The following is a 16,938-nucleotide window of genomic DNA, read 5'->3' on the forward strand; positions in this document are numbered from 1 at the left end:
GGGGGGGAGTAGGACACGACCAAATAAAAGCCCAAAACACTAATAGAAATATAAAGTCATGCTTCTTAGTCATGCTAAAAATGGAAGACATGTTGACATTCTTCCTGGGCGGAAGGTTGAAATGTAGGACATGTCCTGGAAAGGGAGGCCATCTGGCCACCCTGCTTTGTAAGCAAGCCTGATTTAAGGTTGAGACAAAACAGAATGATCCCACAGAAGCTGGCTGGATGAGGTGCTCCACCCGATTTCGATTGGACCAAATTTCGACCATACCGGATAATGTTTCTTAGCTGAAGAAAGGCAAGTGACATCTATAATGCACCTTCTCTGAAGTTTTTCAGGAGGCAAAAGCGAGCTCGGAGAGTTGGAAAGATGGACAGACCGGGGGAGGGAAAGTAATGGGGATTGTTCACTTGGAGAGGGGCTGGCATTTACTTTGGGGTCGGTTTGGGTTTTGTTTTTTTAAAGTAACAGTTCTGGAAAGTGTTTATTAAAAGCAAAGTACTAGTGTGGAAGGTGGAGATTATTTCCTATGCCAAAAAAAAAAAAAAAAAAAAAAGGTTTCCAGGCCAGGAATAGCTTTCAAATTCTGACTTAGAAGAATCATTTATTTCTTTTTAAAACCACAGTGGACTCCTGATTTTCAAAGAATCAGCTGAAAGGACAAAAAGAGGGGGAAATAAAGACAAATTCAATAACAAAAAACAAACAAACACTGAATGTCATATTTCTCACACGGAGCTTTATTCAAAAACTGCAAATATACTTTAGCGACATGAATTGACTGTTCCAAAATTAATGACGTTTTCACCGATAATCACTTTTGTTTCATCTACATATTCCAAAAAAAGTGTTCAGAATGCTTCAATCCCTCAGTCGTTACATTAGAAATTTACTCAAATTACACATGGTACATAAACCTACATCCTCATCGTTCATTTTACTTATTTACTGTACGTATTTCTAAGTGGAGGTCCACCCATTGAATTCAATTCAATTTGATTTACTCTTAAATAGTAGCCGTATATAAATTTGTGGCCTCGTCCTGTGTGATGAGCAAGAACTAGGGAAAAAAATCTTTAAAAAAAAAGAAATTGAACAATAAAGCAAACAAACAGCACATCGTTTAAATTCATCTTCCTAAGAGCACCTTTTTGAATACATAAAGCAAACATTTAATGCAAAAACGGTTACATCAGGCAGAATGTGTCTGAGTATCTCTTTCTAGTGAAGAACCCCCTAACCCTTCGGAGTGAAGCGAATCTGTAGGTGGACCGAAAACGACCTTTGGATTATGATTTCCCTTGTTATTTAAATGTGATTTTATGATGGGAGTGGGTGTGATGTTCTTCTCTGTGTGCATCTTTTATCCCCATTAAGGCGACATACGATTTAGACTACTTCGAGGTATCAAGTTGCAAGTAAACCTCTTTCATTTCGTTCCCAAATGATTTAGGATCGCGATCTAAAGTTATCCTGGAACACTCCGAAGAGGAAAAATGATACAGAGAAAGCATTATCGTGGATTTCAGAAGGACTTACTTTACACACTGTTCAGGGCTGGAGTGCACGTCCTCGGGCTTAAATAAGTTAAGGGATCAGGCTGCCTATGAACCACTGCTCCCAAGTGCCCCCATCATGCAAGGCCCAATATTGTCCAGTATATACAGCCCGATCAACCCTCCCATCCTCGCTCTCTTCTCTCTCCAGCAGAAATCAATTGGGACAGAGGAAATGTGCCATAACTGTGCCATAAAGGGCTGCGACAAATAGCACCCCCAGTTTACACCTATCGCAGGCAGAAGCAAAATGGCGGGAAGACCAAACCCCAGTAAGCAGTGGATTGAACCCCCCCTTCCCCTTTTCCCTTTCCCAAAAATACCATACGTTTCTCGGTTGAGGGGAGGAAGTGAGGGCCGGGTGCGTTACTCTTCTTTCCACTCGCTGATAATAAAACATGGCAACATATGGAAGCCATTGCTTTGAAGGCGGCAAGAAGCGTTTTAGTGCATCGCAGTCGAGGGACGTCCTTTTAATAGCATCAACACGAGCTGAGGCTGTATAAAGACTTTTTTGGGGTGAGCTGTTGGATTCATTACACCGGAGTAATGGCATGATGGGGAGCCACAGCAGTTACAGAGTGGATGTTAGCGACTGATGTTGTTTACCAGTGTTTGGATTCTGGGTGAAAACAATGAATTGGACAGAGTTGAAACAAACAGGTTCAAAGGGAAAAGTACAGAAGATCACTTCCTTTAGGGCTGAGAAGCTTGCAAGGGAGAGGGATTTCTCTCTCTCTTACTCTCTCTCAACCTCTTTTGCTTTCTTCCTCCCGCCCTCCCATCCCTTGGTCCACCACCATCACCACCACCCTACAGAGAGACAGACAGAGGTAGGTCGGCCTAGGTTTCGGATTGTACACACTGGGACGTTTTCTGTCTCCATCCCAACGTTATCTTTTTTAAGAAGTTGGGTTTCATCTCTTTAGAAACGGTCCCAGCTAACGGGGCAAAGGGGGTTTGACAGAGGGGAGAACAAATCGCTGACAAAGAACCTTTTTACGTTTCATCAGCGTTGTTAGGGCGACGGAGAGGAATTTTTGAGATAATAACTCCCACTTCAAAGATTTCCCAGCTCAATAGAAATTGGACCATCCTTTTTTATTCAGCCACAAGGGCTAGCACTAAAGACGACTCAACTGTTTGAATTTTTTTTTTTTTTTGTTCAGAGTGTTTATTTTTCCCCTATTCACTGGGGTACTTGGATAAAATAAACAAGAAGACAATTACTGGGACATGGACTTCTAACTTTCCTGGGACCATGGCCCATCGCCCGTGGCCTCAGGCTTGGAAGTGTCAAGTTCTGCAGCCCTTGGAAGGTACTAAACTCTGGTTCCTTAGCACACCGTTTTGTCAGGTTGTGTTGCCTCACACCTGGCCGGGAGCTCCTCTTTGCTTGCTCCTTGGGTGTCTGCTAAAGATGCATTGGAAAAACAGTAATGGGTACCCAACCCCCTTGCCTAGCTCAGTCTGTTGTTTTAACACGATGGACTCATATGCAAGGGTAAATCTACATTTACCTGTCGGTAACACACAGAGACAGCGGTAGAGGGATGCAGGAATAAATCGAGTGGAAGAAAACAGGTGAATTCAGTAAAGAGCCCAATCCTAAGGGAGATGGAACCAGACACAAACAGAGCTCAGTGCGACCGACAGAACAAAGGTCAACAAATGTTGTATAGCTATAGGAAGGAGAATATTACACACGACAACAGATGGTGCAATAGTTGATAGGAAAGGAGTGATGTAGAGTGGGGAGAGCTCACTGGGATTTTTTTTTTCTTTCAAAACTGCTTCATTGTGGAAGCCGCCCTTGACTTGCTGGGGTGCAGTCCTACAATCACTTGGCCTGCCCTGAGTAAAGTCTCTCTGGACCCTGAGAGAGAGAGAGAGAGAGAGAGAGAGAGAGAGAGAGAGAGAGAGGCACCGCCTCGGATCTTAAACGTACTGGCTTGGAAGTAATTCCATAGATTTCCATGGTTGCATGGATTTCCCCCCCCCCCCCCACACACACCCTTTTCCTTTCTCTTAATCGCAGCGGCCCAAGAAGAGATGCTGCAACAAAAGCTTTCCTTAGAGAGGGCCAGCCAGGCAGGCCAGCCGAGGGGGCAAGATGGAGGAAGTCCACCTCAGAGGAAGACCAGATTGAATGTATTAAGCTAGCATGAAACCAAAGGTCAGCGCAAATGTATCTTAATAGACTGTCTCGAATGGAGTGTGCCTCCTTTTCAGGGCCGCTTGCTATTGCTCCGCTCATTACCATAGCGATCCTAACGTGGCATGTTGATGCACCATAAAGCTTACACTTTCACCCCCAGCCTCCTTCTTCTCTTCTCTCCCCCCTCTTTTTTTCCACCCCCCCATCGTCCCCCCTCCTTGCACTCCAGCCCCAAAATCAGAGCCTTTGAACAAGGCCCGGCTTGATTAGACCTTTCTCCTTTTCTTTTTTTCCCCTCCTTCAAACCCATTTCCTCGCCTTTAGAAAAAGTCGCCATCAAATCCCAAAGGCCGTCTCTGATCAGGGCGCAGAAGAAGAGAAACAAAAGTGAACTGACGGGCGGCGATTCAAGCGGCTCCATTTTTCTTCCTGACATTCTTATCCAGTCGGAGAGGGGCCTGCAACAACCTTCCCTCCCTCCTTTCCCCAAATCCAGCCCCAGTTCGCGTGGGGTTTTTTTCCTTATCCCTGAATCTCGAAGGGAAAAAAGGTTGTGTACTCTACGACCAGCAGCAACACAACATTCATATATATATATATATATATATACACACACACACACACACACACACACACACACATACACAAAAGTGTGTGTGTCAGTGAGTGTTATACACTGGGGAGGAATGTTTCTTTTCATTTCATTTTTTTTTTTTTTTTGTTCTCTTTTTTAAAGGGAACTTTGGGGGGGGGTTTTTTTGGGGGGGAGGGTGGAAGAGGGCAAAATCTGTTAGACCTAAATATTATGTCCTTCATGAAAAGCCTGGACGGGCTCCAGACTTCGCTTTTCACTCTTTGAAAGTATGACTTGCCTATTGCTATAGAAATCTTAACTCACCATGAAGATTCACCGTTGCGAAGGAATACTTTCATTGTGAGAGCCTGCTTTGATGTCTAAAGCATAAGATGCGGGGCTTTTCAGCTGCCTCTGTCTAGATTACCTTGAGAGCAACGGGATAGACATCTGTAACAAGCAAATGAAAAATTAAAGGTGATTAGCCTACACATCCAAAAAACCGCTCCGGCAAAGAAAGAAATCAAGAAGAAAAGGCGCGCAGGGGGCGGGCGAGGAGGAGGCCAGGGTCCAAGGAGGGCCAGAGGAGGAGGAGGAGGAAAGTCCAACTCCAGCCAAGATGGAAACATCTCCTCTTGCAGATGGCCTCCATACCTTCCAGTTCCTTCTCTGTCTCCTTCACCGCTTCAGACGGATTGCACAACAACAACAAAAAAAGTGTGTTATTTTTTAACTTGGATTATCTGGACGGGATATATATTGATTTAATAGGTTAGCCCCTCTCTCCTTCCTCCAGTTTTGGCCACAGTCCGATGCCACAGGTTTGGCATTCAACTCCATTGAAGTCAACGGGGTCTACCTCCTGGTAGACGTGGGTAGGATTGCACCGTTAGCTGGGATATCTGGTAAGACTTTGAAGCAGTGAGGAGAACCACAACCTGCTCGGTTGCTCTACCAGCTGTAGGTGATACAGAGGCAGGTAATCCTTCTTCTGTTGGGATGTGAAAATCTGAATGATGTGGAGAAATTGATAGACATAATCACCATAGTTTTGACCCCAGTTTAGGATAATCCGCTTCATTCAGTGGGTCATGGGCCTGAATCCTATTCTTACCCCTGATTTGGGTACAGCCATTGAATCAATGGAATTTACCAATGTGTTGACTCAGTAATTGATTCAGCAAGTCTACTCTATTTGGGATTAACCAATAGGGTTCTAGCCTTACTGTATTAAACATGCACACACACAATTTTAAATTATAAGGGAGGGTTTGATTGTGGTGGGCACAAATGAACAGCTCTTCCTGCAAAGATTAGCACAGAAGGATCTGATGTTGTAGGAATTATCTGGGCGAGACCTTGTTCATCTTGACACACAAATGAATTTTTTTCCACGCCTCTTTGCCTGTAGTGTTTTTTCTAGCATCAACCCCCAATATCCTAAATACACAGCCTGTAGATATATGTTCCACTGAAACCTATAGGGTTTATTACAAAGCCATGTTTTCCGAACTCAGTATTAAACCCGCATAATAATGCCTATTTCTGCATTGTTCCTCATTGAGTTTCATTTTGGAGACGGATAAGATTCATAGCTCTGGAGACCTCTGGCATATATGTTCAAGATTTCAAAATCATTTTTTATTTTTTGCCATTACAAAAAAAATTAATTATTATTATTATTATTATTATTTCGAATGGTTATTTTACAGAACAAACGGTTGTGCGTTTGAAAACAAGGACCACCACTGGGTTTACACCATCGGGTTCGGAGAAATCGAAATAGAGGAAAGGGTATCCTTTTGGACAATCCAAGCAATTCAGCACAATGACGTCACTTATAACACCCCCCCTCCAATTAACATGGATCTCACCTTCCATCCACTAAGGAATCACAAGAACTCACAATGCAACAGAAAGAACACGGGGAGGGGAGAGAGGGAGAGAAAAAGAGAATATGTTTATGCATTTCAATCCATTACTAGTGTAAATTAAAATGTACCATAAATCATTAAGCCACCCCTCGAGGGTGGTTTTATTAGTGACACGTGGGGGAGAATATACTGGCGAAATTGGGGCAGCAAAAATGGGATTATTTCCCAAAAAAAGGACAACTGAAAGGGTAAATTAATCCAAGCATTTCATTCATCGATTGGTGTACAAATGGTTCACAAATAATATATTTAAGGATACTGATATTCCCTTTTTTTAAAAAAAAAAAAGAAAGAAAGGAAAAGACGTAGAGCCAAAAGAAAGAAAAAGGAAACCAATTCAAATCAAAACACTGGGCTAACAACAACAAAAAAAGTCAAAGGGGCAAAAAGATATATATAGATATAGATATAGATATATATCACACCACCACAAGAGTGACATCAGCACGACGATCGCAACTATAGAGCTAGAAATCCGTATTAAAACACTTTGGTTCATTGAGGTACAAAAACATGGTTTCAGTTCAGGTGGAGACCGTTTGCAAACGCCTAGGAAGGAGGTGATCCAATCTTTAAAAAAAATAAAATGAAAATAAAAATCTGGGAATGGAGTGGGTGAAAAAGCATAACCTTAGAAGAGGGGAAGGCTTCTCGAAGGAGGTGGTCATCCCTTGACTGTCCTGTGTGCTTGGCACCATAATAAATAGAAAAGGGCAGCTGAGGGAAGGGAGGGGGAGTCCAACAACAACAAAAACAGTGTAGCTTCTCTCCGGTGGCCTGTGCAGCATTTCTGATCTCGGGGAAAGGAGAGAAGGAGGATAAGAAGGAGAAGGCGAAGAGGAGGAGAGGAGATGGAGGAGGAGGAGGAAGAAGAAGAAGAAGAAGAAGAGGAGGAGGAGGCGGCAGAGGAAGAGGAAGAGGAGAAGAAAAGGAAAACAAGAGGGGAAGGAGGACAAGGGGAAGAGGAGGATGAGGAGGACATGATCCTCTTCTCTAGCAACCGGGCCTTCCTCCGACCCCTTGCTGGCCGAGAGGTGTGGGGTGGGAGGAGAATGGGGTGGGAGAAGGTTCCAAATTGCGGTCCAAGGAAACGAGGAGGAGGAGGAGGACAACGCAGTGCATCCCCGGCGTCGGGCGGGCGAGCGAGTGGGCAGTCCATGAGTCCTACCGTGTTGACTTTAATAACTGGGCCGAGGATCACAGTTTGTGTAGGAGGCCTCTCCTGGGTGAGGTGACGGAGAGTTACTAGGGGGCGTCGGGATGCCGCCGGCCCCTGAGCTCTGACACACGTACCATTCGCTCAGGTTGGCCGCTGCCTGGGTAGAGGAGGAGGAGGAGGCGGCCGTGGGAGGCGGCAGTGGAGGCGGCGGGGGCAGTGGCGGCGGCTGGGGGGGCTCCCGTCCGCAGTCGGAGGAGGGCGACAGGAGCGACGGGGTGGTGGAGGACTCGTAGCCCGAGCTGGGCGGCGGGGACTTGCAGTGGACCTTCATGTGCTTGCGGAGGGAGCTCGGGTGGGTGTAGGACTTGTCACAGCCTCGCACTTTGCAGTTGTAGGGCTTGTCGCTGGTGTGCACGTGGGAATGCTTCTTCCGGTCGCTGCTGTTGGCGAAACGGCGCTCACAGCCTTCAAACTCGCACTTGAAGGGCTTCTCCCCTGCAAGGAAAGAGACAAAGCCAGGGAGACTTGGCATGACCCACTAGGCGAGGAAAGGCATCTCTTTCTCTCTCTGTGTTGGGGGAAGTGTGTAGGTGGACTAGGCTAGAGACTGGGGTGAGGTGGGCACACTCCAAGTCATGCCGTGATGGGGGTCTTTCAAACCTTCGCCCCCCCCCAACCCTTTCCCCAAAGAGACCCTCCAGGTCCCTTTCCTCTCTACCACCAGCAGTCACCCCAGCAGAAGCAATTGCAAGGGCTCTCAACCGGGACTGGGGTCCTGTCTATGGATAAGGCCAAGGAAGGGGCATCTGGAAGCTGGGACCATCCTTAGCAATGCCTCCTCCAAAAGAAAGGAGGCAGACATGGTGCTCCTTTGGTAGTGAGGCTTGCCACGAAGGCCCTGGGTAGGCCAACCTTGCTTGGGTCAACGGGTTATTCTCCCCGACCTCTTTGCATCTCTTCAATCCAACAGTCACTCTCCTTTGCTTCCCCGCTTCTACCTCCTTCCTCCCCTATAGACAGTTTCTCTCTTTCCAATAACAAAATGCCCTTTCCTCAATTCCCACAACCATTCCCCCCTCCAAGACAGTGAGATGGCTTCATTTTGGATCCCTCAAACCAACCAGCAAAGCAACCAAGTGATTCTGACATCCCGGTGACACGTTTCTGTCTTGTCTGACGCCTTCCCACGTCACCGATGACACGGGTTCCCAATTGTCCTCAAAGGTCTGACACGGGTGCTCCATTCAAAGGTTCAAGCCTGACTTTCCTAGCGCTTTGTAGTCTGGAGGGAATATTGACCAAGAGACAAATGCACACTTTCGTCAACCCTCTGGAAGAGTTTATCTATGCCTAGGCTGAAAAGTCAGTGTTGATGTGCAGTGTGAGATACCTGCACCTGGGAGCCTACCTTTCCTACATCTCCAGATCCTCTCTTAAAGGGAAGCTGAAGCAGTGTGTGTTTCCAGAATGTGCCAAATAACACATGATACAATATCCCCTTCACTAGCAATACACAATGATTAAAAAAAAAAACTAACTGGATCTCAGTGGCCATATACTTGCCAGGTGCCTTATTTCTTCCCTCTAAGAGTAAGTAGGCCAAGCTTTTATTTTGCTAGGAAGGAACATCTGAGGCGAGTAAGAAGCAGGCAGGCATTTAGCTGGGGAGGGGTGGGGGGAACGCTAAGCAGCCCACTATTGAGGTCACTGGCAAAACTCCCATTGCTTAGAACAGATCTGTGTTGCAACCTTATTAAATTCCAGATGCGGGAAGTGGCCGGGTTGAGAAAGGGGAAAGAAAGCTTGATTTCCCGAACCCGGAACCCGACTGGAAAGAGTTTGTAGGAGAACTGCTGAATGGATGGTTTTTCTAAAGCAAGTCTCGTTGAAGCCACGTGCTTTGAAGTCTCTATGGGCATCGGCTGTATTATTTTCAAGAAGGAAAAAGAAATCAGCCAGACGGTGAAGCTAGCACAGAAAAAGACGCAGAGATTTAAACTGGGATGGGAAAATGAAAGCCAAGGTCCTCTGGGTGTTTCTTGGAGGCATGTATTTAGCCCAAACGTAGCAGGGTAAGTGCTTCTGTGTTTATTCATTTAGCATTTTCTTAACCATGACTTTCTTAATAAACATTTCGAGTTCAACACAAAGCTTGTTTTAAAATCGGCATAATTCCCACCTGCTAGATTTTTGCCTTCTAAATTCAATAGACATGCAAAAAATTAGAAATGAATATTGAATTTAGAAGGCAAAAATCTACTGTTTAAAAGAGAGGAAGTGGAAAGCTAAACAGCTACTCCTTTTGTTTTATCTTAAAGCTAGGGGGCATGTTGTCAATATAATATTTCAGTGGGGGAATCCTTCGCGCTGGAGGGCGATGGAAGAAGGGGTTAAAGGAATGACACCAGGGCAATATCTGCAAGAGCACCGTGGTTGCAAATACCAACAGCGGTGGCAGGCCCTGGGAGAAATGTCTCCTAGTCTATACCAGGCCTGAGAAACGATGTTTTCAAAGTACCTGCGTGGAAGGATGTTGAGTTTATTCCTTTTGAATCGAAGGAGAAGGGGGTGGCTGGGGAGGGGGGGGGGGAAAGAGCCACGAAAAAAAATAAAAATCATCGATATATTTTGATGGCTCCTTAAGCGTTTTAATTATAGTTGCTTGTAAAGAAACAGTTTGACCTTCCTGTGCTCAGCTGAAATAACAAATCAAGAGGATTGGTGTAGCACAAGCAAGCAGTAAGTTAGGAGGCCCTGGGGAAAGGAGGCCTCATAAAGCCAGCCATCGAGCCGAGAGTTGCATTCAGCAAACCTGGCCTTCTGAAGCTTCTACTTCAGTGGAATCAAGCAAAAAGAAAAAGACTAGAAAAGGGGGGAAAGGAGTGTGTGTGTGTGTGTGTGTGTGTGTGTGTGTCATTTCCCTAACCTTCTCTGTCCCCTGGAGTAAGCAGCTCCTCGTTGGAGGTTGAGAAAGTTATTTTCTTTCAACCTTCGCTTGAAAGGGAAGGGGTTTCTTATATGTAAAATGTGCACTGTTCGAAAGAAGAAGAAAACAAATTGGGAATACCTTCCTTTGACAAGTTTCATTGTAGGAAAAATTGGGGAAGGGGAGTGAGTGGAGACAAGAATTGGGGGTGTCTAGCAGGAATGTAAGCAAGCACACTCTCTCACACACATTCTTTATCTCACACACCCCCGAATCTGCGGTGCCATTTTCTACACTTGTAGCTCTCTCTCCCAGGCCTCACTCGTATAGAGCTTGGAGATTTTAGCATAATCCTCCCAACTCTGAGTCTGGATTAAAGTATTTGCAAAATTCTGGGGGGGGGGGGGGAGAAAGGGAGGAGGGAGATTTAACGTGCCAGCCTGAGCGCCATAAATTCCAAGTTAAAACAGACCTTTCCTTTACTGAGGCCTAAGGCCTTCCTTGGTCACTGAAGTCCACTCCTGGTTATCAGGAAGGATAAGGAAAATCTTTCCCTCTCCTTTAGGTGAGCCACGCAATGGTAAAAATGACTCCTGCCTCTTTCCATTCCTTCCTGCCTAGGATTGGGAACGCAACGTCATTAATATTGGAAAAGGCAATTACATTCTCATTTGAATCTAGAACGGTCTTCATGAATAATTTGTAGCCAGTTCCTTTCCTGTTTTAGAAAACACTTGGGTTAGGGGGCTTTCGTACAGGGGGGAAAGTGGATAGCCAACCTTAAGTTGCTGTCCACAAGGCCTGCAGGATTCCCCATCAGTCCCTCTTCCTCTCTGTTCCCCTCCCCTTCCAAACCCAGAGCAATAAATAAATAAAACTGGGGAAATTCAGGTAGCAGAATATACAAAATAAGGCCTTTTCTATAAAAGAACGGAGGCTCAACTAGCTAAGCCAAGCGTAGGCCAAATTGATCCAGAATGCGACCTTTTCCTGCTTCATAGACTTCAAAGGAGAAGGCAGGTAAAGTGGCATACAAGTTTGTTTATTTAGGAAAAACACCGCCATTGAGGGAGGAATTTTCCCCCTGCCTAACACGAAAGTGCCTTGGGTGCCATTTCTGTCATTAATTATGTTTTTGAATAAAATAAGGAGAGAAAAAAAGATCCTATCCAATTTCGGCATTATTCTAGACACATCAAAGTGTGTGGGGGAGGAAGGAGGGAATAAAACGATACTCCTGATAAGGCCAAGATATTTAAGGACTTGAGGGAGGGGGGGAAATCGCTCAGTTGTAAGAAGATCTTACAATAGGATTATGTCGTTTCCTTCGGGTGCGTAAGGCCGGTCAGGGAGGCTATGCGTGTGCGTGAGTGGAGAAACTGTACAGTGGAACGGATTTAATTTTCCAAAAGGGCTTATTTCTTATCTTCTGGCGAGAGAGAGAGAGAAAAAAGGAGGAAGGGACGGGAGAAGGCAATAAAAACGACAAACACCGGCTGCTAAACTAATTCACAACGTACAACTTCACGGGAGGCTGAGATTCTTGAAGTGGGAAAACTTTCCCCCCTCGGTTTTATTCATTTGGGGGGCGACTGAGGTCCACCAGACCTGAGGCTCTGCCATGCTCTGTACTAAGGACCCACTTGCCTTTTTCAGCGTTAAGGAGAAATAACGAGGGTATCCTGACATTAAGTCGCTTCACAATTCTGGCTGTTGACCTTTCGAAATGGAGAGGCCAGGAAAGCAAAATCGATCCCCAGCCCCCCAGCCCACCCCCTCCAACGCATATACACCCACCCCAGGCCCCACTCCTACCACGACCACCTTCTCTCCTTTCCCAGGCTCCAAAATACACCCTCTCAGCCTTCCCAACACACTACACCGAAAGAAAGAAAGAAAGAAAGAAAGAAAGAAAGAAAGAAAGAAATCCCTTCCCTTGGAAGGATCCCCTTCCATGGATCTGGGTTCAAACATGGCAAAGTTCCTCACCCCAAAGAGCTACACCACCACCACCACAACAACAACAACAACAACAAGGGCCCTGGCAGGCAGCTGTGTCTTTCTCATCAGAAAAGCGGCTGAAGTAGCAACCTTCAAAAGTATCTGGACAAGTCCCGGCTCACATCGTTCTCCAAAATCGGAAGCTTTTTACCTGCTTGAAAGGGAGTTTCAGTTTTCTCCTCCTCCCACATCCCAAATGCAGTGGTGGGAAACACCTTTGTGTGTGTGTGTGTGTTTGGTGAACACACACACACAGTCGCTTCTGCTCCTTTCTAATCGGAACAAACTTCTTTGTCAGGGTTATATGGACTCCTGTTATTAATGCTGCGATGGTTAGACTGAAAAAGGGACCCTCTGGTAATAGGGGGAAATAAATACCCATGTAGGAGATATTAGAAGGGAGGAGCGTTACATAGAATTGAAAGGAAGAAAGACCTTTCCATACTGACCTGTGTGCGTCCTTTTGTGGATCTTGAGGTTTTCGGAGCGGGCAAAGACTTTCCCGCATCCCGGGAAAGGGCAGGGGAAGGGCTTCTCGCCCGTGTGGACTCGGATGTGGTTGACCAGTTTGTACTTGGCCTTGAAAGGCTTTCCCTCCCGGAGACACTCTTCCCAGAAGCAGATGTGATTGCTCTGCTCGGGCCCTCCGACGTGCTCCACCGTGACGTGGGTCACCAGCTCGTGCATGGTGCTGAAAGTTTTCGAGCACAGTTTCTGGGGGGGCTGGTCCAGTTCGATCCACTTGCAGATGAGCTCCTGCTTGATGGGCTGCCTCATGTAGCGGAAGAAAGCCCCCGGGCCGTGGTGGGGCGCCAGGTTCAGGTTCATGCCACTGTAGCCGTGGAAGGAGGACGCCGCGAAGGGGTCTGCCCTGGAGACTGGCACTGGAGGGAAGGGCTCAGCCCTGGCATACATGTCTCCAGGTAGCCCCAGCCTTATCTGTCCGTTCAGGCGGCCACCTGGAGCTTCATGGGGAGGTTGCTCCTGGTGGAGTCCCGGGAAAAGAGAGGGAGTCCCCGCTTCTGAGTGGTGGTGGTGGAGGTGGTGGAGGTGGTGGTGGGGAGCATGGTGTCCAGGGTAGCTACCTGTTGTTGAGACAAACATTCCGTGATGAGAACTTGGAGCAGCGGAGTGTTGCAAAGAGAGCCCTGGCATGACCGGCCCTGTCAGGTCTCCGCGCAGGAAGAAATCCCTACCTGCCGAAAGAGCTTGGCTTGGGTGAGGGACTGCATAAGGGACTGTGCTTGACTGCGCCTGGCCCAAGGCTCCTGCTGGACTGGGGACCACCTCGGCTTGGCCTGTCACAGCATGGTGGGGATGAGGCTGAGGGGCAGGGCTGAGCTTAAGGGCCGCTGAGTGAGGAGGAGGAAGTGGATGAGGAGGATGAGGAGGGCGGTGGTGATGATGATGGAGATGGTGGAGATGATGATGATGATGACGGTGGTGGTGGTGTCCCATGTGTTCTGACCGGAATGGACTCAGTCCAAGGCGGGATTCTGCGGTGCACTCCCCGGGGTGCGTGGGAACCATGGAGTGGGGAAGCCCGGCGAAGCCTGTCATGCTCTGAGGGGAGTGCTGATGGTGATGGTGGTGATGAGATGGAGCCCTTGCCAAGCCTACTAATTTCAGCGTCGTGTTCCGTTTGGGAAGTGATGCAGAGTCCATTATTGGCCTCCCCCAAAGCATCCAAGCTCACTTGGCTCTACAGTGCTAAAAAAAAAAAGTCACCTGACAGTGGGGAGAGGGGAAGAGAGTGAATGAGACAGAGAGAAAGAGAAAGAGAGAGAGAGAGAGAGAGAGAGAGAGAAAGTGTGGTCGAAAAACTTTTCTGAAAGTTCATCCCCGGGAGGGGGGAGGTATTTCCCCCTTCCTCTTTCTTGGTCTGGACTATTTGGCTTTGTTTTGTTTTTGCTGTTGCTGTTTCTCGACAGCCCCCTTCTTTCCCCCACATTTCTCCCCCCTCCTTTTCCCCTTTTCTTTATTTTTGGGGGGTTTCCCCCTCCTTCTTTCCTTTCCTTTTTTTTAATGCCTACGTGGAAACCCATCCGCTTTGAGAAGCAGCAGCAGGACGCTGGGAGGCTACTGAATAGAGAGCTTCAGCGCTTCGGCTCCAACCCAGAGAGCCAAACAATCAGGACGGGCGCTGATTGGCCGAAGCGAACTGGCCGACGTCAGCGATGACAGGTCCCCGCTGAAGTCTGAAAAGATTTAGGAATGGGGAAAGGGGCGGGGAGGGAGAGGAACCGGAGAGTGCTCTGCGCCTGCGCGTGGGGGGGGCATTGGGGGGGGGGGAGACAAGAGCATCATTTCTAAAAGCACTCCTGCCCTTTCCCCTTCCTCCTCTTCCAGGGCTCTTCCTCCCCCCGCCCCCTCCACCATCCCACCATAGCCAGCCCCAGCCAAAGCGCCGAGCTTGTCTGAACTTTGCATTTCTAATTTTCTTGCATTTTTTTTAAAATCTGCATTTAATTTACAGATTAAGAGCGGCTGGAAAGTCTCCCTGGTCCAAGCCATGGGGTCCTCCGTGCCATTTAAGCATTAATGAGAGCTTGTTACCAAATGAGGAGCAAGGCCACGAGGAAGCGGCGCCGGCGGCAGGTCCCCGAAGGGCAGGGAAGGAGGGCAGGGGTTGGCGGGTTGGCAGGGTTAGTGCCCCCTCCCTCCAAGGCCACCCTGGATCCCCATTAGCCCGGTTGTAAGATTTCAGCATCCCCTCTTCCCCTCCTCAGACAGATAAGATGTTCCTGCATGCCAACTCTGCTGTCTCCCCTCAGTCAAACCTCCAGTTGCTCCTCCTGAATCAGTGCAAGAAACACCTCTAGAAATTGGTAAACAAACCATATGATTCGGGTCACTTCCTTTGAGGAAGTTTTCTCTCCCACACAGAGATTCTTCTGCTTCTATGCGACTCCCCATCTTTCCCTCTCAACTTTCTTCGGAAAGACGGTGAGACAAAGATGTCTTCTTCTCCTTGAGCTATTCATTAGCTATTTGTCTGCATATGTAGATTCAAGCCAGGAGTAAACTTTGGTTTAAACTGCAAGCTACTTGTGTTGTCTCTGAATCAGTCTCAGTTCTAAGAGGTCTTCTCAGACCAAGAAGCATCCTTTGCGACCTTGCTGATTTAAAGGCTTGGCTTTGATATTTCTGATATTTCTAAATATTTTTGTTTCCTCAACAAAGGAAAGTTGAATCCCCCCCCCACGCACCATCAGTGGCTTAGAAGAGCCATGCGCTCGGAGGGTGCCCTGGTTTCCTGACCCAGGCATGGCTTGGTTTTTGACTCCGACTCCTGCCCTTCCACTTCTCCAGCCAGTCTTGGCTACACTATAATCCCTCGCCGCTTCCCTGCCTCTCTCTTCTCTCTCTCAAAATCTTCTAAGGTGCAGACGCCTTCAAGAGAGCTAACATCGGGATCTGTGGAAGGCCTACTTGGGCAAGGAGCTGGAGGGCAGGGAGCTGGCAACTTCTTGGCCTTCCTACAAGGGCAACTACAAGATGGAGAAGACGGTGGGGGTGGGGAGGAGAAGGGAACACATCACACTTTCTCAAAATTTCCATGTTGATTGTTGTTGTTGTGTGTGTGTGTGTGTGTGTGTCACGGCCAGGCCAAACCCTCTCAGGGATCCACGAGGAAAAAGGCATGGACCAGAGAGGGGGGGATTGAAAGAGAGAGAGAGAGACTGAAAGAGAGAAAGACACACCACACACACACACACACAAACACAGAGAGAGAGAGAGAGAGAGAGAGAGAGAAGTGAGGCAGATGGCCTTGCAAGAGATCTTTGAGATCTCATCGGTCTCCCTTCTCCGACCTACAAGAGCAGGTCCAGGTTGTGAATAATTTCAGAACTTGGGCTTCTTAGAGCGTCCCTGAACCTCGTTCTTAAATTCCTGCGGATCACCGCAGGAGGAAGTACTAGGTGTGTTTAGCATGCCTGCCTTTTGCCCACAATAGAAGCCTAGGAGAAAGGAGGGATGGTAGGATGGTGGTGGTGATGGTGGGACGATGCAGAAGAGAGAACGATGACTCCCAGACCTCCGGATCCTTCCACAAGGAGATGCTTCGGAGGGTCTCCTTCCTCCTTCATCACGGATCCCCCATGCCCTAGCCTCTTCCACCAGCACCTCCAGCCTGCTTTTCCTTCACCTCTCAGTCCAAGCCTTCCTCTATCAGTTTGACTGCTGGTTATTTATAGCACACACAAATCTCCAGGGGCCCCGTTCCCCACAGAAATTGGTACAATGAAGAAAAGACAGGCCAAGTCGTCCTGGGAAGCAGAGTTGTGCAAGGAGGCATTTAGACTTCTGACACTTGTTGGCGGCCCAGAAAACCAGGCCTTTAAAATAAAATGAAATAAAAAAGATAAAGTGTGTGGGTGGAGAATTAAGCTCTTCACACACCCCATTCCCCACGATCCAAGGATGAAAGCGGGGGAATGGACCTGAGACTTGCAAACAGGCCATAACCCCTGCTAAATATTTCAGACTATTTCAGGAAGCTTACTGCAAAAGGGTAAGTTTGTTTATCTCTCTCTCTCTCTCTCTCTCTCTCTCTCTCTCTCTCTCTCTCTCTCTCGTAATGGAGAAATCAGAAACATCGTATCCCAGCCTTCCTCCTTCACTC

General features: G+C 47.5%; 1 protein-coding gene across 9 annotated transcripts in view; it reads right to left on the reverse strand.

The window, feature by feature from the left end:
• Positions 1-742: 742 nt before the first annotated feature.
• ZIC4 (Zic family member 4) overlaps positions 743-16,938 on the reverse strand; it is a 28,577-nt gene continuing 12,381 nt past the window's right edge. For 4 of the 9 annotated variants that reach the window (XM_042460602.1, XM_042460601.1, XM_042460600.1 and 1 more), the window contains 2 exons: positions 12,761-13,396; positions 7,132-7,879 (listed from right to left, as the gene is read on the reverse strand). In XM_042460602.1, the coding sequence (XP_042316536.1) occupies positions 7,404-7,879; positions 12,761-13,396 (1,112 nt within the window). In that variant the 3' untranslated portion in view covers positions 7,132-7,403. Of the gene's footprint in view, positions 2,182-4,485; positions 4,742-7,131; positions 7,880-12,760; positions 14,040-16,938 lie in introns of those variants that run through there. The other 5 variants (XR_006103132.1, XM_042460598.1, XM_042460597.1 and 2 more) reach the window with 5 other exon arrangements.

Source organism: Sceloporus undulatus, chromosome 3, assembly GCF_019175285.1.
Source record: "Sceloporus undulatus isolate JIND9_A2432 ecotype Alabama chromosome 3, SceUnd_v1.1, whole genome shotgun sequence".
Lineage (NCBI taxonomy): Eukaryota > Metazoa > Chordata > Lepidosauria > Squamata > Phrynosomatidae > Sceloporus > Sceloporus undulatus.